We start from the raw sequence: 21,707 nt of genomic DNA, 5'->3' as shown, positions 1-21,707 counted from the left end.
AGGAACATGAGTGCTGAACTGAATTTTCAGGTGCCAGGTAGTGGATAAGAGCAGGTGGTACTTAGAGCTAGTCTAATCGCCTGTTTGAAGCTGCCATTGGTATCAAAAACACCTAAAGTGGTCTAAACCCAGAAAAGGCCAATTTCTCAGATGAGTCTTTCCAAAACAAATTACCTTAAAGGTCAGTACCTCATTCTCAATTGCTTTTCCATATCTACTTGAGTTACGTGGTTTATATATGTCCTGCAGTTTGGCATTCAGAAAAAGTATTGACATGATGGTTTGGTGTGGGGTGGTTGGCATGGGTTGATTTTTTTTTTCTTTTTTCTTTTTTTTGAGACAGTCTCAAAAAATCCTAGGTTGGCCTTGAACTTGCTATGTAGGCTAGGATGACCTTCAGTTCCCTATCCTCATGCTCCCCAATATGAGATTACAGGTGTGTGACATCATGCTAGATGATTTCATGTGTTTTATGCATTTAAATTTGCAATACAACCTGACCTAAAGAGTAAAGAGACATTTCTATTACAATAAAGGACTGAATTAATAAATTTTTGAGCATGATTAATGTGTATCACTCAAAACCCATTTGAATATCTGTGATAACGTAGACATTGATAAAGGTTAAAAGAAATTGGTGAAACTGTCAGCTCTTTGTTGCTGATGGGATATAAAGTGATGCAACTTTATTGGAAAATAGTTTGACAATTCCTTGAATAGTTAATATGGTTTCCTTTTGACTACAAGATATGAAAGCATATTTATAAAAATTTGCATACAAATATTCATAGTGGCATTACTCATAATAGCCCAAAAGCAGGAACAGCTCAGATGCTCATCAACTGTTAATTGGATAAACAAATATGGTATATCCATAAAGTGGCATGTTCTTCAGCCATAAGAAGAAATGAAGTATTGATTCATGCTACAATATGAGGGAAACTTGAAAACATCAAACACCACTAAATATATGAATCTATTTGAGACCTTCACAGTAAGCAAATTTATTTTAAAAAAAATTAGTAGTTGTCGAAGTCAGAGAAAGAATGGGTAGAGAACGACTCCGAAAGCCACACATTACGAAGCCAGGCATGGAGAGACGCACTTGTCATCCTTAGCACTGGGAAGGAATCAAGAAGATCCCTGAATGTGGAACCTGCTGGCCAGCCAACCTAGCCTGATCAATGAAAGGTCTCAGGGAGACCTGGTCTCATAACACAAGATGGGAAGTTCCCAAGGAATGGTGTGCGTGCTTTACCTTTGACCTTCACACACATGTGCACACACATGTATACACACTACAAATGTTGTATCAGGTGCATAACTTTGTGAATTTATTAAATACTCCTGAATTTTCCTTACCTAAAAGGGTGAGCTTTGTGGTTTAAGAACTATATTTCAACATATAATTTTACCTATATGTGCTTCTCCATATAAAAAAGTATTTGTGTGCATGTTTGTGTACACATGTATTGAGGGCACGATGTACACTTGTGAATGGGTGTGGAGGTCAGAGGTCAGTATCAAGTGTCTTCTTCAGTTGCTCTTAACTTTACTTTTTGAGGCAGGGTCTCTCACTGAACTTGGAACTAATTTAGCTGCACTGTGTAGCAGCACGCACCAGAGATCTTCCTGTCTGTCTCCCCAGTGCTGAGATAATGAATGTGTACCATCGGGGCTTTGTTTGGGGATGCTAGGGATGGGAGCTCAAGTCCTTGTGCTTCTGCAGCAAGCATTTACCTGCGGAACCATCCCTCCAACCCCTAAAACAGTATTTCTAATGGAATTTTAAGAACTTTTCACATACATAATGCTAGGGCTTTCCAAAACAGCGTAAAAACTGACTTTTTCTTAAAGCCTTGCTGTTACAAGGTATAGTATATGCACTGCCTGCAACTTTCTCTAGCCTGCATGTGAGACACTATTTCCAAAGTGCACCAAGACTGAAGTGGCCTTCAGCATGTACATTAAAGGCCGTGTTCTTAGATTACACACACACACACACACACACACACACACACACACACACGGAGGGAGGGAGGGAGGGAGAGAGAGAGAGAAAGAGAGAGAGAAAGAGAAAGAGAAAGTAAGTTGGTCTCTTTTCTGTGTGTTCCCATCAAACCTCGAGATTATCATATTAAACCAGTCATACCACTCTTGGATTTTCATGTTTATTTTCCTGTCTTCCCCAGAAAATTGTAAGTTCCTTAAGAGAAAAAGAACAACCTTTTGTCTAGTGTAGTCCCATTATCTCTTACAGATAATACTAGCTCACTATTTGAGTAAGTGAATTTTAATAACATTTTACTAGATTCGTAGGGGTTCTGTGAAAAAGTATACAGTGTCTGCTTTGCTTTCTCTTAGAACACAATCAACATGGAATATTTTCAAACTTAGAGTATGCTGTAGCATACTTGTATGTTAATTAGAATTATTTTTATTACAGTTATACTTATGAAATAAAGAGAATGGCCCATCTGTGTTGTTAAATATACCATTTGGTAATTGGCACATAAATTCCATATAATATTCAAGTAGGTATTTTTAGTACATAGTCCCATACATATGCCTAACTAAATTATAAAAGCTGATTTCTGATAAAGATAAATTATTAACTGCGCAATCATAACATGGTGGTGTGGAAAGTAGAAGTGAGGTTGGTGCTCCCATAAACCCTCACAGCTCCTCTAGATAGCCATCACGTTCTCTTCTTTCAGATACAGAGAACTCCAGCTAAGTACAGAAAGCAGAATATCTGAATTTCTCCATCAGAGTAAGTTGAAGTCCTTTGAAAGTGAACGTGTTCAACTCCTGCAAGAGGAAACCGCAAGAAATCTCACACAGTGCCAGTTGGAATGTGAAAAATATCAGAAGAAATTGGAGGTACCTTTCTGCAATTTTCCCGTGACATAAGCAGAGTGTGTAAGCTTCCAAAGTATGGTATTTACATAGAGCCTCATTCTTCCTAGAGAACTCTCTCTTATCCTCACAACAAAATGAGGAAATTAAGCCAGGAGGAGTTATCGCCCCTGGAATCCCAGCACATTGGAGGCTGAGACGGGTGACAGGTCTGAGGCCACATACCCAGCCAGAGCTATGTAATGAGACCTTGTTTTAAAAACAGAAAGAAAAGATATCTGAATAGCAGAAATACGTGCACCAAAAATGACTAAAATTGTTTTTTAAAAAAATTTAGAAATGGTTTCTTTAATACTAACCACCAAAAGCTTTCAATTACTGGGAATACTTCTGTAAGAAAGCTGAAGTCGCTATGAAGAAAGCGATAGAAGTATAACGGTGTGTGGGAGACAAAACAGTCCTTCTGAAAGGGGGTCGCTGGGATTTTGTGTTTTCCAGTTTTCATCAAGAAAACTGTTTCTACTATTTTAGCATGTAAAGTTTTACATTTGTTTACTTTTGTGTGCGTGTGTGTGCATGCTTGTGTGCAAGGTAGAGGGCATTTGGAAGTCAGAGGACAGCTTACGGTAATCAGTTCTTCCCCTTCCGCAGTGTGGAACTTGGGAAGCCGAGCCGTCTTACTGGGCCAGCTTTCAGCATGTTTTTTAATCCAGCAAACTAATTCTGTGGTACAAGTGGAAGAACAGATAGAGATTAGTCAATATTTTTTAAGAATTTTCTAAAGAAATGAGAGGAAATATTTATTACATTTTAAACTACATGGTATTTGGATGGCAGCTTAACCTAAGCATTTTACATTTCTAGTTTTTCTCTCTGCATATGAATGTACTTAGTTATGAAAACATATAATTATAGGTCAATACAAAATGGAAGATAATGAAACTGAAAACTGGTCAATTAAAAGCCTCTCCTGGGGCCTGAAGAGAGAGGTGACTCAGTAGGTAACCGTACTGGCCGCTCTTCAGATGCCCTGAGTTCTGTTCTCAGCACCACCTGGTGGCTCCCAACCGTCTCTAACTCCAGTTACAGAGATCCAGTGCCCTCCTTCTTCTGGCCTCTGCTGGCATAGACATACACTTAGGCAGAACACTCATACACAGAAAAATAGAATCCAAGAAAACTTTAAACCTTTCATAATTGAAAATTAATCAAGTATTAAAGCATTTCCCCAAATTATAACGTAAATCAATTCTAAGATTTGTTTCTAATTTATTAAATGTATGGATTTTGTATTTGTTGATCTATCATTCAACACTACTTTAAAAGATCTGTACATTCTAGATGAGCATATTGTTTTTGGAAAACAGTTTGGCACTGTGTATTTGTTAGGCTGTATTTTAAATATATAAAATGCTTCATGAACAGATACTCATCACAGTGTTATTTATAATAGTGAAGAACATAACACTATAAATCTCACTCTGGTCACATTAAAAACAGCTGTGTGTCATAGAATCAAGTGATATTTTAGGATTTCAGAATGGATAAAATATACTTTTTTCAGGGTTGGGGATTTAGCTCAGTGGTAGAGCACTTGCCTAGCAAGCGCAAGGCCCTGGGTTTGGTTCTCAGCTCTGAAGAAAAAAAAAAAAAAAAAATATATATATATATATATATATATATATATATATATATATATACTTTTTTCATAGTAGATGGATAAAGCTCCTCATATAACTACATACACTGACTCTTACCAATTTTATTACTGGGTTGTGAACGTAGTTCAGTGGCAAAGCTATTGCCTAGCAAGCACAATCCCTGACACCAGAAAATAAACATAAAATAATTTTTTTTTTGTTTTTTGTTTTTCGAGACAGGGTTTCTCTGCATAACAGCCCTGGTTGTCCTGGAACTCGCTTTGTAGACTAGGCTGTCCTTGAACTCTCAGTGATCCACCTGCCTCTGCCCCTCAAGTTAAAGGCATGCACCACCATGCCTGGCAAAATAAGTTTTTGAATTTATTATTATTGTGTGTGTGAATGATGTGTGTCTGTGTGAACATCTGTGCCACTGCACATCTGTGAAAGTTGGAGGACAGTTGTGTATGTTCTCTGCCACCTGTACATGGTCACAGGACTGAACTCCTCAGGGCACCAGACTTACTGCAGTAAGTGCCTTTATCTGCCACGCTGTCTGGCAAGCCCCACACTAGCTTTAAAAAAAAAGTTGGTAAATGGACTCAGCAGGTTGTCATATACTTACGTAATAATAATCAAAGAATTTGCATCTCTTGATCCTTCTTAAAGAGGTTTTTAAGAAACCCTTTCTTTGCAAAGACATTTCTGCTATTGCCCTATGTGGGACTTACATTTACTTTTTGATTTGGACTCAAGCCTGTTAGGAAACCAAAAATGCTAAAAGCTTGGACAGTGCAGGCTGAGTAATGGAAAGCTGGAGTGCTCCTTACATTGTTTTTATACAGTTCTGTGCTGACTGCCTCCTAACTGATCTTAGGTAGATTTCACACGGCTGCATCTGTTTGAACTCTAACAAGCAAATATTAATCTTGCCCCTAAATTCGTTTATATTCAGCAGATATAATTATTGACAAAGCATTTTATAACCTTCAGTTAAAAGCACCAGAATTTTTTACTTGGCAATAAATTCATGATTTCCTCATTAGTCCTCTTAGTTGAACTGCTTTTTCTTAACATGTAAATAGCTGAAAGGAGAAAAAGCATACATATATCTCTGCATCATCTCTTTCTTTGAGCTGTGAGCCTGAGGAATTCTTACCTCTTTGAACCTTTGTCATTCTCTTCTTCCACTACTAGGTTTTAACTAAAGAATTTTATAGTCTCCAGTCTTCTTCTGAAAAACGCATTACTGAACTCGAAGCACAGAACTCCGAGCATCAGGCAAGGTTAGACATTTACGAGAAACTGGAAAAAGAGCTTGACGAGATAATAATGCAAACAGCAGAGAGTAAGTCTGCCCCACCCCCTTTACTTGGACCATGGACAGAGGAAAGCTAGCATCCTTTCTAAAAATACCTTGGTATATAGTGATTTAAAATGTAAATGCTGATCATTTGTAAAGAGTGTTCTCTATTTTCTGTATTACTTGGTATAAATTTTCAATAGTTAGACTCAAAAAAGTAAATACGAGCTAGCCAGTGGTGGCACACGCCTTTAATCCCAGCACTCAGGGGGCAGAAGCAGGCAGATCTCAGTGAGTTCGAGACCAGCCTGGTCTACAGAGTGAGTTCCAGGACAGGTACCAAAACTACACAGAGAAACCCTGTCTCGAAAAACCAAAAGAATAAACAGGCTAAATTTGGTAGATTTTATGTGTTTAATTGACTCATTCTATAAGTACTAAATTTTCTTTGTGTCGGGAGCTAGGAATAGAAAGTTTGCAAACATTTTTACCTCAGGACCTGCCATGTCGCTCACTGGTAGAGTGCTCTTCTACTCTGTGCAAGCTTTGGATTTGGTCCCTAGCACGGCAGTGAAAACCAAAGCCCCAGCAACACCAAAAGCTGATAGTGGGCATGGGGACACGGTCCTGTTATCCTCCACTCAGGAAACTGAAGCAGGAAGATGTCCAGTTCTAAGCCAACCTCAGTTATGTATTAATGAAACCTTGGAGATGAGAAATAACTAAAAAGAGAGATGATACATGAATTTTGAAATTCAGTAGTACACTGGATTATAATCTTTGATGTTTAATTTTCATGTGTTTATCCCTCCCATCATACTGTCTTGATTTTTTTTTTTTTGAGACAGAAAGGCTTCAAACTTGTTTAAACTTGTTTTGTATAAAGGATGACCCTGAGCTCCTGAACCTCCTTCCTTTGCCAGCCCAGTTGCTGATGATCAGAGCACACTGCACCTTGCTAATGTCACATGGACTGGATATTGAACTTTGGGCTCTATGCATACAAGCTAAACACTCTAGCAACCGACTTGGTCCGGGTTTGTCCTTTTTGTTCTTGTATGTTTTAATTTTGAGACAGATTTCTCATAGCCCATACTAGCCCAGGCTGATCTTGAACTTGTGATCTTCCTTGCCTTGGCCTCTCAAGAGCTGGGAAAACAGGCCTGTGCCACCATATTCATCTGTCTTGTCTTAAATTTTAAGGGTTGTTTTAAATTAACATTCAAATTAGCAATTACTATAGCTGTACTTATTTCTGTTCAAAATTCAGAATTGGCTTTCTTATAAAAGGGTCTTTAAACTTCGCTTGAGTTGAATTAGAATCTAGGTAAGGTTCTCATTATTTGGGATACACTGCATGGAAGGGTTATATTTTGTTTTGTTTTGTTTTTTGTTTTTTCAGGACAGGGTTTCTCTGTAACAGTCCTGGCTGTCTGGGATCTCACCTTGTAGCCCAGCCTGGCCTTGAACTCACAGAGATTCACCTGCCTCTGCCTCTCGAGTGCTGGGATTAAAGGCGTGAGCCACCAGCACCTAGCTATATTTTTTTTATAGCTGTGTTTTATTTCATTCCTATCATTGCCTTATTTTCCATTGTCACGGTCAGTGTCTGACAACTGCAGGAGATTCCAGAGTTACCTGCAGCTTCTTCACTGGTGTCCAGTGATCTTTGTAAAATACAGACTTGACCCTGTCATAGCCTGCTTAATGTCTCTCTGTCGCTTTACTAAAGCAGCACAAACTACTGGGCAGGATCTGAACACTCATAGTCCCAGTACTCAGTACTTTTAAGGTAAGAGGATCAGAAGTTCAAGGCCAGTGTGGACTACATAGCAAGACCCTCTTTTCAAAACAGCCAAACGCATAGAGTCAGACTCATGTTATCTTTCTAGTTGTCATGTTTCACTCTCCCCTTTCATGTCACACTATCATCTACATGTTCCAGACTCATGTCATTGTCCCACTAGACATAGGTCGTTTTGTCTAAGCAGATTAGTAATGGAAGCGTTTCTCTGTGAAAGAGTATCTACAGAAGAGCCACGGCTACTGTTAAATCTGTGCAGTGAATACTGAATGTGTGCCCCATTAAAAAGAGAACAGGGCAAGGGTGTCTACTTTCTCAGCATAGGAAACTGCATTTGCACATGCTAATGAAATAAGGCCAGAAGGAAGGCATAATCTTATAAAGGTCAGAGCTGGGTTTAACTCAGACTTAGGTACTTAGATGTCCTAGTTAGTTACCAAAAAGGACAAAGTCAAGTACAACACCGTAGACGCTGTTCAGGAAGCTGGAGCAGGCGAAGCTGGAGCAGGCCGACTCCAAGTCTAAGATGGGGAGGAGCAGGGAGGATGAGGGGAGGGAGACCAGAAAGGAAAGGATGGCCTTTACATTTTCAAATGAAATGACTACTACATCTAAGTACCAAAATGTGAAGTCATTGTACACACACACACACACACACACACACACACACACACACACACACACATTTAGAAGCCCTCAACTGGAAAAGTTAACATAAAAATAATTTCCTTGAGTAGTGTCAAAAAAGAACAACCATGAAATACTTAGGAGTCAGCTTACAAACACTAAAAAGACACAAAATACTAAGAGTGTAACACAAATTGCTAGACGGTCTTATTAATAAAAACCCAGAGCCAGATGTTGGGATGAAAATTGAGAGATCGGAGGAATAGAACAAGCCAGCCACAAGTTCTTACTGCTAGGAAATCCTCAGCCCAAGAGAGAGCTGTTTCCTGTATACTCACGCCTATATCCCTTTCTGTCCCTGCCATCTCACTTCTCTCTGCCCAGCTACATCACTTCCTCTTTCCGCCCAGCTCTATCACTTCCTGTCTGTCTGTACAGACCTCCAGACCTCTATGGTTAACTAGTGCTTGGATTAAAGACGTGTGTGCCACCACGTCTATCTCTGTTCCTGGTGTGGGCTTGAACTCACAAAGATCCAGATGAATCTCTGCCTCCCGAATGCTAGGATTAAAAGGGTGTGTTCCCACTGCCTGACCTCTATGTTTACTATAGTGGCTGGCTTTGTCCTCTGACCTCCAGGCAAGCTTTATTTGTTAGAGCACAAATAAAATATCATCACATAAGAAAAATAAGGGACCTCTCCCTTAGTGTCAAGAAATCTATCATGAATTCTGTCCTTATGATCTGATTTTGTCTCAAACACAATTCCAACATGCTCTTTCTATATTTCACTTTATGGAAATTCAAAGACTGTAAAACAAGAGCCAAAGTGAATTTGGAAAAAAAAAAAGGGAGGGGGATTACAAGAGTGGTGTTGTGTGCCTTTAATATTGATTGTGAAGTTACAGTATCTGGCTAGTACACAGTAGTCCTGTAAAGACGCACACACCAGTGAGGCAGAGATTGAACTCGGAAGCAGACCCATGTGCACATGTGTGTTTGCTCCTCAACAAAAACAGCAGAGCAGTGGGTAGGAGAAAAGAAACTGTTCAATAAATGGTGCTAAGCCTTGGCCATCCTTACGCCAGTGAGCCTCAGCGTACCAATACTAACTTGAAATGAGGCTCTGTGGAAGAGCCGAAGCTGCAAGCCTTCTGCAGAAAAGGAAAGGATCATTCCCTCTTGGAATTGGGGAAGATCTTGAAGCTTCAGCCTGAAAGCAGTTGCCATAAGAGAAAAAGAGATGGGTCAGACACCATCAAAATCATTTTAAAAAGATGATTAATAAATGAGTACCCAAGGGCTGGAGAGATGGCTCAGCATTTAAGAGCACCGACTATTCTTCCAAAGGACCCAGGTTCAATTCCCAGCAACCACATGGTGGCTCACAGCCAGGATGAGATCTGGTGCCCTCTTCTGTCCTGCAGGGACACATGCAGACAGAACACTGTATACATAATAAATAAATATTTAAAAATAAATAAATAAATAAATGAGCATCCAAGACATGGACCCTAATAAAGTTATCACTGTTTTATATCTGACAACAGAATGATATCCAAAACAAGATTCCTCGGGGAAAATACCAAATGTAAATCAGACAAAGAACTGTTAGTGTCCATTTGTGGTAGACGGAGAAAGATGTCTGTGTCCCAGTCTCTGGGTTCTGAATATTTTAACTTAGATGGCAAAAGAGACTTTGCAGTTGTGACTGAGTTAAGACTCCACAGCCAAGAGTATCCTGGTTATGTGGTTGAGCTTAGTGCAATCACAAGAGAGAAGGAGAGAGGTGGGGAAAGTAAAGGCTTGGAGAAAATCCAACATACTGTACTGTTTGCTTTGAAACTGGGAGAAGGGACTGGACGGTGGTATAACAGCATCTTTGGAAGTAGAAAATGACAAGGAAACAGGATCTTCCCCAGAGCTCCCTCAAAACCGTCAACATTCTGACTTTAAACCCTGTGGGGTCTGGTGGGCTTACATGTAAGGCCCTGAATTCCATCCCCAGCACTTGGGGTGGAGGGATCTTTGAGAATAAGCAGCTGATCTACTTCTAAGAACTGTGTGATAACAAATTTGTGTTATTTAAGCTATAAAATCTAGCAATCTATATGTAATAGCAGAAATAAGAATTTAATAATTCAATACTCAAAGAGTCCATGCAATTTTGAAAAAAAAAAAAGAGTCCAATTTAAAACATGGAGGGTAGCAAAACGGCTCCACAGACAACCACGCCTGCCACCACTAGTTGGACCCCACAGCTGCAGGTTGTCCTCCAGCATTGCTTACATTAGTTCTATTTCCTCTTCCCTCCCTAAAGTTGGGGTGCCTATGTTTGTGATGTGTACTAAGTCTACATTGTTATCTGATCACTGAGCACCTCTTGTCAGTACTGCTTCCTCCCGCGTTCTCTCTGGAGTGCCTGCCTCATCACCCCAACTCCTGCTCAGCCATCATAGTAGTAGAGTAAGTTCATACTCCATTTCTGGAGTGGATAGTATTAATTTTGTGGAATATTACTATAATTTGTCAGGAATTCTCCTTGTCACAAAACTCTGAGCCATTCTCCCTATTACTGCAATGCCAGCATCTGTAGCACGAATCTTAAAAGGTCTTATTAGTAAAAGCAAACCTGGAGCCAGGTACTGGGGTCAATGCTGGAAGATCAGAGAAGCAGAACAAGCCACAGCTACCCCACCTTGCCAATTCCTCAGCTGATCCTGTTTCCTCAGACTGGAAGGCTGTGTCCTCATATGAATGGGTTTCAGCTAAACTGCTTCTCGAAAGCCTGAAAGCTTAACCAGCTCTAAATTCCTGGTCCTCACACCTTATATACCTTTCTGCTTCCTGCCATCACTTCCTGGGATTAAAGGCATGAGTTACCATGCCTGGCTGTTTCCAGTGTGGCTTTGAACTCACAGAGATCCAGGTGGATCTCTGCCTCTGGAATGCTACGATTAAAGGCATGTGCTACCACTGCCTAACCTCTATGTTTAATATTATAGCTGTTCTGTCTCTGACCCCCAGATAAGTTTATTGGGGTGCACAGTATATCAACCACAAGCATCAACAAGAAGCCATCCTTTATGTCATCTTACATTAATCTATGAGTTTCTTATTCACCATAGAACAAAATCCTTGGTCTAGGAAGATTTTCATTCCATTCACTATTAGAACTAAGCTTCCTTCTCTTTCCAGACTAAATTCAGCCATATTTATCACAATTACTAAAACTGTATACTCCACAAGATTGTGCCTCTGCAAATATAATTCTCTGCTGTGCCTTCTCTGAATATCAGTTTCCACATGTCTTCTAGGAGAAATAGTGGCGCTCAAATACAGTTGCATTGTGCTCTGCTTCTAAGGCATGCTATACAGTCTCTTTAGTATCACTTCCCATGTTGTATAGTACTTTGTTTTTCTAATTGAATCCCTAGAATAGTTACTGTATGAGTTATTAATCATTGAACATTAAACTCAGATTTAGCACTTCTATCAATATCCAACTCTGCTAACTAAATTTACCTCTCTCTGCTCTGAGTTTTGAGCCATTTAAGACAGACAAGAATCGCTGGGTGGTGGTGGTGCACACCTTCAATCCCAGCACTCGGGAGGCAGAGCCAGGCGGATTTCTGTGAGTTCGAGGCCAGCCTGGGCTACCAAGTGAGTTCCAGGAAAGGCGCAAAGCTACACAGAGAAACCCTGTCTCAAAAACCAAAAAAAAAAAAAAAAAAAAAAAGACAGATAAGAATCAAATATGTATCCAGTGATAGCTCTGCTTCTGTTCTAGCATTGTGTTAGAGATTACCTTGGTTATTTTAGTTAGAACCAAAAAGGATAAAACTAATTATTATGGCCTTTGATGACTATTTTTTAGTCCACGTTTTCAATGAAATGTCATTACAGGTCAGCAAGATGCTCAGTGGATAAGGGCACTTGCCACAAAACCTGATCACCTCTGTTCAGTCCTCAGAACCAAATCTTGCAAGTTGTCCTCTGACCTCTACACAAATACATGCACACACACAGAGACACACAAACACACACACACCAAAAAAAAAAACCAATAAAAATGGCATTACTTTTAAACTTTTACCCATTAAGAAGCTGATCCATTAGTTCAAATACCTTATAGGCAGTTCTGTGACAATTGCAATATTTTTTAAGTTACTTTCCCTGAAATTGTTTTACAGTTACAAAATTAATGCCAAACATACCTTTCAGGGATTAGAGATTAGCTCTGAGGGTAGAATTTCAGCCTAGCATTTAGGAAGCTTTGGATTCAATCCTCAGCATCGTGTAAACTCAGCATGGTTGTATATTTCTGATTACAGTACTCAGGAAGTGGAGGCAGGAGGTCAGTATCCCTGGGCCATCCTTGACGTAGTAAGTTCAAGAGAAGCCCAGGCTACATGAGAACATGTCTCAAAAACAAAACAGAACTTACCTTTATTAAATTAATTTTATAATTCTGTTGAATTTTATGATATATAGTTCATGTTAAAAGTCTTTGAATCCTTTAGAATACCATAACTGAGTTATTTTGCTCTATAAGAAAACATAGGCTATCAGGTGATGTAATCCTTTAACATCTCCTGAAAATAAATCAGCAACTCGAAGCAAGAATACACTTTAATATGCTTCACCTCTCTCAAATTATGCATTAGCCCTTATGAATGTTCCTGGGATTCTTAATCTGTTATCATCTTTTACCTTTCACTTCTGCTATGATTTTTAAGGAAAAACACTATTTCACATCACATATTTTAATATTTTTCAGTTGAAAATGAAGATGAAGCTGAAAGGATTCTTTATTCCTATGGCTATGGTGCTAATGTTCCCACAACAGCTAAAAGACGACTAAAGCAAAGGTAAAATCAATACAGATTATCTTATCTACTCCAGCTAAGTGTAATTATATAGTACATTTTGATAATGTACTGAGTTGAATGATAAAGTTACTTGTTCTTAATATTCATAAATATTAAATTGTTCACAAAGTAGGACATGATAATAACCATGAGCTTCATCTATATTTAAGTGAATTTAATGGTTAGGAGATGTGTACATTAAAACTTTCATGGTATTAGATGCAGTAACTTTTTAAAAGCCATTTTATTTTCACATTAATTTCAGATAAATATAAATGCTTTGTAGCAATAATTTTCAAGTTAGAACTAATTAATTATGCTACCTTCAGTTCTTACATCTTGTGTTTATTATTCATCTGCCTATGTATGTATTTTCATATATATAATATATATTATGTGTAACATATTTAGTAAAATAGATATATTAAAGAAGGAAATGGAGAAAGCATATAAACTGTAGTGAAACCTATACAGTTTTTTAGTTACTTGTCTTGTCACTGTGACAAACACCTGACTATGGCTACTTAAGAAGGAGTGGTTTATTTGGGCTCACGTTTCAAGGGTGCACAGTCCATCCTGATGAAGAAGTTGTGCCAGCAGGAGCATGAGGTACCTGGTGACATTGCATCCACAGTAAGGAAGCAGAATGTGATGAATGCTGTCGATGGCTCCATTTCTCCTTTATATTCATTTTAGGACGCCTACTCCTGGAATGGTGCCACCCACGTTTAGGACAGGTCTTCCAACCTCAGTTAATCTAATCTAGATAATCTCTTACAGACATGCTGAGGCTTGTCTCCTCGATGATTCTAGATCCTGTGAGATTGCCAGTTCATATAAAACATGACACCACATGAGATGGTGCACACCTAATCCCCACCTCCAGGCAGGGTGGTCTTAAAACTTGAGCCCCGAGTTCTACCTGAGCCATATAATCCATTCTAGGCCAGTCTGTGGCCTACATAGGAAGAAAAAGAAATGAAGAAAGAAGAGAAGGAGGTGGAAAGGCAGGTAAGGGGAGAGGAAGGAGCTGGAAGGAGAGAGAAAAAGAGCACTCACAGCGAAGGCTTTGTGCAGACCCAGAGAGCTGCTTAGAGGATGTCCTGAGCACACGGTGCAGTCCTGCTTGAAAGCTGTCTCCACTCCACCAGCAGACACCTGCAGCCGTGAGTGCTGCTAGCTCCTGCTCCCTACGTTCATCCTGCTGTATGTACAGAAATGTCCCTGGCTCCCTGGCTCCACTTCTGCCAGACTGGCCGGCCCTCCATAGTGTGGCCCCGCGCCAGCAACCGTATTTGCCTCTCTACTCAAAATGACAGCATACTACATCTCCACTTGTAAACATCTGTTTTCTCTACATCACAGTAACATGTTTCCCTCTTTCAGGAAACATCATTGCCCGTGTAATTTCCTCACCTAGATAGAAGTTCTTCATGGTCAGCAACCACATCTTATTCTCTGACCTTGCCTAGCTCAGTGGAGAATACCTAGTTCAAAAAACATTTTTTATCCGAATGTTCAAGGTTTTAAAACTAATAGTCTATTGTTTTATGAGGGCTAGTTTGGAAATTCAGAAACATGCAACATAAGAAAATCTATCTTATATTTATGAAGATTTTTTCAATTTTTAAAAAAATAGATTTTGGGGTTTTTTGTTGTTTGTTTGTTTGTTTTTCAAGACAGGAGTTCTCTGTAAAAAACTGGCTATCCTGGAACTCACTCTGTAGATCAGACTGGACTTGAACTCAGAGATCTGTCCTGCCTCTGCTTCCTAGGTGCTGGACTAAAGGCGTGCACTACCACCACCCGGCTAAGATTTTTGTTTCTTAAATGTATGTGTGTGTGCGCACACATGTATTTATGCACATGTCTGTGCACGTGAGCTCAGGTCCCTCCAGAGTAGGAAAAGGGGTGTCAGATCTGTGTGTGTATATCTGTGCACGTGTACATCTGACAGACGCCATCAGATCTCCTGAGCCGCAGTTACAGGTGGTTGTCAGCTGCCTGTCGTGGAGCTGGCGACCAAGGGTGGCTCTTTACAGAGTGGTGTCCACTCTTGACCACCTAGCCGTTAGCCCCAGTTCTTGTAGATAGTTTGAAGAGGTGGATGTAACAGCATAAAGAGAATAATTTATGACTATCTAAGGTAGTTTGGGATGCCACTTTAAAGGAAGTAAGAAGGAATGCTTAAGAACTTACATTGTTTATTGATTAAATATTTGAAAAATCTAGATCACAAATAGATGAAGAGAAAGTGTCAGTTTGTAGCTAGAATGATTAATTTTGTTTAGTAGAGGTTTGGGTGCTTCTAAGTTATATATTATTTGAAAACTTGGTTCCTGTCCTATCCCTTCCTGGTGCTCTCAAAGGCTGATGTGACTGATTCAGGATCTTTTGCAATTTTTAAATATATCTGGTTTTTTTAGTACATTGTTCCCTAGAAAAGAATAGAAATGTGGGTAGTTTCATGAGTAAGAGACTTCTCTATTAGCAAAAAAATGTTTGGTAAAATACTCAAACTTGAAGCTTAATGGGAAAGTATATTTTAGCATCTGAATCCTATAGATGTTTCTGTAGGAAAGAGAAGCTCACTCTCTGAATCCTATAGATGTTTCTGTAGGAAAGAGAAGTTCACTCTGAATCCTATAGATGTTTCTGTAGGAAAGAGAAGTTCACTTTCTGAATCCTATAGATGTTTCTATAGGGAAAGAGAAGTTCATTCTCTGAATCCTATAGATGTTTCTGTAGGAAAGAGTTCACTCTGAATCCTATAGATGTTTCTGTAGGAAAGAGAAGCTCACTCTCTGAATCCTATAGATGTTTCTATAGGAAAGACAAGTTCACTCTCTGAATCCTATAGATGTTTCTGTAGGAAAGAGAAGTTCACTCTCTGAATCCTATAGGTGTTTCTATAGAGAAAGAGAAGCTCACTCTCTGAATCCTATAGATGTTTCTGTAGGAAAGAGAAGTTCACTCTCTGAATCCTATAGATGTTTCTATAGGGAGAGAGAAGCTCACTGTTGTAAGCTTCCATAGCCCCAAATGCTGAGCTTGGAAATTAAATCTGATTGTTGCTCTTGCACCTTGTGTTTTAAAGAAGTTTCTAAAGCCAGAAGTTGGTTTGTTTGGTTTGGTTTGGTTTTGAATTCTCAAAGACTTAAAGAATCACAAGTGATTCATAGTCCAAATGATCTTCACTGTCCAAATATTTCTGAAGATTCTATCACTGAGCTATCTGGGAGCCTGAACAAGTGCCTAATGGGTATGCTATTAATACCCCTGCCAGCTGGTGCCAGGCATTCTTCTCCTGGTGAGCCAGAGGGCTATTTTGAGGAAGTGCTTCTCAGGTCATCTAAACTGAGGGAAGAGAGTGTAAGTCTAGACATCCAAGAGGACATGTATGCATCCCTACACCTATTCATTCAACAACTCTTATTGCGGGCCTACTATGTGCACAATTTGAGTATTGGCACCTAATCCATTTTAGGATTTGATGCACTTTTGGAGATTGCACAATCAACATTTGGTTCCTTAAGGGCTATTTATATAGAAAGCAATTGCCTTGTGCCCTCTTGAAATTTATTTAAGATGAGCAATGTAGCCTTTAGAGAATCTATACTTATTAGTCTTTGGCATTTGAAATTAAAGCAATGCAAATTTAAAGTGAGTTATATAAAATGACTCATAGCAGTAAATGGAGTGCTTGCATAATAAAGTTGTCATTATATATCAGCTTATGCAAAAGTATATTAAAAATTCAAAGGAACATATTTCTCAACTGCTATATGATATATCTCATTCATACTTAATTTGATTTAAAATTTTATATATTTAACAGCCAATAATAAATATTTTATGTTAACATTTAATTGATTATAAATATTTTATTTTAAAAATTAGTTAAATTGCTGTTAATCCCATTTTTCAAAATAACCAATCAGAAATTTATACAAACATTAATTTCCTTGCACTTTTTGGACATTATACATTTTTAATAGTTTAGTTTTTAACTTTAGCATTCCATCATGAATATTTACCTATCAGTGAATATTCTTCAAAATATACTAACTGGGGAATAAATAGTAAATAGTTGCAGTGGGAGAGGGCATGAGAAAGGAGAGCTGAGCATGAGAAGAAAGTAAGGTGGCGTGTATGTGTGACATAGCCTGCTGAAATCTGTTACATTGTATTAGCATATACCTTATAACTGAGTTAGAAATCATTTTCATTTTTGTCCATGGGTTTTCGAGACAAGGTTTCTCTGTGTAACATCCCTGACTGTCCTAGAACTCTCTTTGTAGATAAGGCTGGCCTTGAACTCACAGAGATCCACCTGCCTCTGCCTCCCAAGTGCTGGGATTAAAGGTGTGCACCACCATGCCTGGTCAAAAACCATTTTCAGTAACTACCTAAAACTTTGATTTTTTTAGGCTTTTTGTTTTTGAGTGCTATGTTACTGTCAGTAAATAGTAAAGCCCATGAAAAAAATTAATAATTGCCCCTTGCTACCCAAAGAATATTTTAAAAGTTAAATTGAGAAAATGTATATGAAGGTCACTCCACAGTGTTTGGCATAGGGTAAGTGTCCAGTAAACACTGGGTGGTTTATCAGTTAGTACAGTCTTAAGTCAGTTGTACAGTTAGAAAAGCCAGGATTCCAAAATTTCTCCCTGGACACCAATTAAAATAATTCAATTAAAATATTTTTGTTTTAAATTTGTAATGAAGCCTTTTAAAATACATGACGCAGACATGTGCTTTCTTTGATGGGAACTGTTTCTGACGGCACCCTGGTGCCGGTTTCCTGTGAAGTTACAGTGGCAGGGGTTTGTGTTCCTCATTTGAAATATACCTAAAATCTCTGATCAACGTCAAGTGTACAGTAAGGTAACTCACACTTTGAAGTTTCATGTAAGCATAAATAAATTACTAAAATTTTTAAAACTCTTTCTGGTACACAATTGTGGAAAGCCAAAGGGCCTTGTATAATTAGAGTGAATTAAAATAAAATTAACTCCTTGACATGACAAAACTTGAAAATCTGAAGTAATGTTTTTGTTTGAGTAGCAACTATTTGAAAGTAGCAAACAAGATTTTCTGGTTATGTGTATTGCTCATGCTAACGCACTACACGGGTGACACCCAAGCACTATTGTCTTGGTATGTACCTCTTTGATTGGGCTGATCTGGATGCTGGGAGACATTTTTAGAACATTTTTAATTTGTAAAATTTACTGCCTAGTGTAGAATTTTTTTTTAATTCTTTTTTGTGAAAAAAAAATTCTTTTTTGTGGAACTGGAGAAATGGCTTAGAGGTTAAGAGCACTGCCTGTTCTTCCAGAGGGCCTGAGTTCAATTCCCAGCAAATATATGGTGGCTCACAACCATCTGTAATGAGATCTGATGCCTTCTTCTGGCCTGCAGGCATGCATGCAGATAGAATGCTGTATACATAATAAATAAATAAATATTTAAATTCTTTTTTGTATTTTCTTATTTTACTCTACACATGTGAGAGTTTTGCCTACACATACGTGCATGCTGCATATGTGTGCCCGGTCCCTGTGGTGAAAGAGGAGGTGTGGGCTCCCTGGGACTACAGATACGTTTCTAGGGCATTTTGTACCCAAGCTGTAGTACCTTCTTCTGCGTTGATTGTCCTAATTCAAACCAGGACACTCATTAGGATACTGTCCCTGTGTTAACACTAAAGCACTGGCACAGAATCTCCTGGTTTATGTCATAGGATCTTTTTCATTTTGTCACCATATCTGCATAAGAGCATTATGCTAAAACAGATTAGCCAAACCAAATGAGCGGTGTAATGTACTTCACTTGACATTGCCAAGTCCCCATCGTCTTCAGAATGCTGTTTAAAGGTGACTGTTGCATCTCATTGTTTCAAGCATCTCTCATCTCTTAGTAGAAAACACAGAATTATATTTGCATAAAACCCCTCTCATCTGTACTTCTTTGTAGTGGGATTGGACCGTGTTCGTGCTTTTGCAGTCAGTCTCACACAAAGATTGTCCGCGGCTTTAGCAGACATTTGCTGAGAAATTGTTCTTTAGAAAAAACTCTGAAGTATAAGTTCTATGAGAAACAAAAGTATGGAAAACTACACCCAACACACACACACACACACGCACGCACGCACGCACGCACACACACACATATGTATGGATGTATTTGAAGGGTGAGAAAGAAGATGAAAGTGTGGTGGATAATAATCAGGATTTTTTAATTAACTAAACAGAAGTGGAGCTAGTGACCCAAAATAGTTTACAAATATAGTTAAAAGCAACATTTAAACCAACAAATTTAACATTAAGATATTTCATTGGAGCTAGTTGTGGTGGCTCATGCCTTTAATCCCAGCACTCAGAGTCAGAGGCAGGCAGGTATCTGAGTTCAAGGCCAGTCTGATCTACATAGTTTTGTACAGAACTATGTTCCAGGACAGCTATAAAGAGAAACCCTATCTTGAAAACCCAACACTATACGTTTGTTGTATTGACTCACAGAGAAAATGTGATTTTTTTTTAATAAGCTGAATTTTTTTCCTGTACAAAAATATGTCAAATTCCATCACAATGTTAATGTGTAAATTGCATTGCCATACATAAAGTGTGGTTTTTAGAGTGAAAAAAATAGTAATAAAATGAAACTATAAATTCCTTTAAAGCCTATAAAGAAGAAAGTGGTTGAGGTTCCCTCAAATGGAGTGGCGGGTTAAGAGGCATTGAACAGAGTGGAGAAAGACAAAGGCTGGCCGTTCATTGGTAGAAAATGGTCTCAAGTTGTGTTGTAGTGATACTCGCACACCTCTAACTACACTTTAAATTGGGATTTGTTGTGTTAGTTGCATATTATTATGTATTTCGGATGTAATAGGTTTTTTTAAAGAATGATTGTCAGAGAGTGGAGGCTGCTGCTTTTTCATCTTTAATTCCAGATGATGGGCAAACAGCATGCCAGATGTTAATATGTAAAAACAGCAAAGGTGATGGATGATGTGTAGACATGCTGTGAGATCGCTGTATAAACCTTTTTCAGAACTTGTATTTCTTACTTGGGTGAGCAGTTATTACACATAAATGGATACTCTGACGTGAATTTTTTTGTCTTTGGTTGGGAAATATACATACAATGGGACTCATTCTGTTCTGTAGTGTTATTTGGTGGAAATTTAAAAAAAAAAAAAGAATCCCATCTTACCATTGTAGAAAGTTCTGTCCATTTGGAGTCCATGAATTCTATATTCATAGGTTAAATTGATAACTAAACTAATATAGAACATGAAATGCAGAGTAGGTCTTGAGAACATGGTTTCTCAGCATTACTAGTACTTTTTTAAAAAAAAAAAATGTGTTTTCATTGAGTCGTTGGAATTATTTAAAAAGATGAAGCATTTTTCCTTAAAAAATTGTTTCTTAAAAATGGAATGTGATGGACTGTAGAGTGTGATGGTATATGCCTATAATCCTAACACTTGGGTTGACGTAAGGGGATCATGAATTGAGGCTAGCCTAGGCTACAGGCTGAGCCAGCCAAGAGAGGGGGTATGTATTGGGGTACCTCGAATCGCTGGAAGTTCTTTGCCTGTCCTGCGGTTGTTCTTCACATCTATTCTACACATCTCTTCCACCTGCACTTGCATAGGAAACCTGTTCGATTATGTTTTATTTTTAAATTCATAATATTGGCCTTTATAAACACTTGCCAAAATGTAAGCTTATTGTGCCTAATAGTCAACTACTTTCCTTGCTGCTTTGTAACTGGAAACTTTTGTTAAATGATAAAGCTATAAATGGCTCTCTTTTTCTGTCAAGCTAGTACCATAATGTAAGTGTTCGAATCTACTTTGGTCGGGAAGGATTAGAAGCCATGATCGTGGTAATCAGTGTATGACAATTATCATATGAAAATGTTAGGCTGTTTCTTTCAGAGTTCTGGGTTGGCAAAGTATTGCTCTCCTAGTGTTTTGTTTTATTTTCTTACTTTGTATTATCATTTTCTCTGTTCATATATATGTGTTATAAGGAAACGATGAGTGGGTTTTCTAGCACACAATTATCTGTTGAGTGTAGGTAGCATTCTACTTTTGTATGCATGAATGCTTTTCATTTTATTCACCTAGTGTCCATTTGGCAAGAAGAGTTCTTCAGTTAGAAAAACAAAATTCATCCATTTTAAAAGATCTGGAACATCAGAAGGACCAAGTGAGACAGCTTTCACAAGAGGTGAGTGGCTGCGTCGTCGGAAGACATGGGGAACCGTGGCGCTCGCTTGTCTGCACTCTTTGCCAATGCCTACAGTTAATTGCTGGGCACTCCGAAATTAAGCTGGTTGCAAAATTACTTCAAATTTCTGAGATTCACTGAATGTTGAAACTTTAGGGGAGACAACTTAGAGTGGATGGCAAAACAGAACAGAAGGGAGACTGAATGCTAGACACACAAAGCTTTAACTACTGAGAACGTCAACTGGTAAAACAAGTTGGGCAAATTTGACTGACATTAAGTTTCTCACTGACAATTTATTTTTAAATACTTGATTTTTTTATGTTTCTGTTTGATTTAAAAAAAAACAGCCGTTTTGGC

At 38.5% G+C, this 21,707-nt stretch overlaps 1 protein-coding gene across 5 annotated transcripts in view; it reads left to right on the top strand.

Moving 5' to 3' along the window:
- Positions 1-21,707, top strand: part of Pibf1 (progesterone immunomodulatory binding factor 1) — a 191,505-nt gene that overhangs the window by 106,870 nt on the left and 62,928 nt on the right. For all 5 annotated transcript variants that reach the window (XM_052732598.1, XM_052732599.1, XM_052732602.1 and 2 more), the window contains exons 11-14: positions 2,718-2,883; positions 5,697-5,847; positions 13,014-13,104; positions 21,245-21,347. In XM_052732598.1, coding sequence (XP_052588558.1) covers positions 2,718-2,883; positions 5,697-5,847; positions 13,014-13,104; positions 21,245-21,347 — 511 coding nt within the window. The remainder of the gene's footprint in view (positions 1-2,717; positions 2,884-5,696; positions 5,848-13,013; positions 13,105-21,244; positions 21,348-21,707) is intronic.

This window comes from Peromyscus californicus, unplaced genomic scaffold (genome assembly GCF_007827085.1).
Source record: "Peromyscus californicus insignis strain IS unplaced genomic scaffold, ASM782708v3 Scaffold_12__1_contigs__length_115047231, whole genome shotgun sequence".
In the NCBI taxonomy this organism is placed as follows: Eukaryota; Metazoa; Chordata; class Mammalia; order Rodentia; family Cricetidae; genus Peromyscus; species Peromyscus californicus.
Note: the sequence above shows the minus strand (reverse complement) of the source record. Positions and strands in the feature narration are given on the sequence as shown.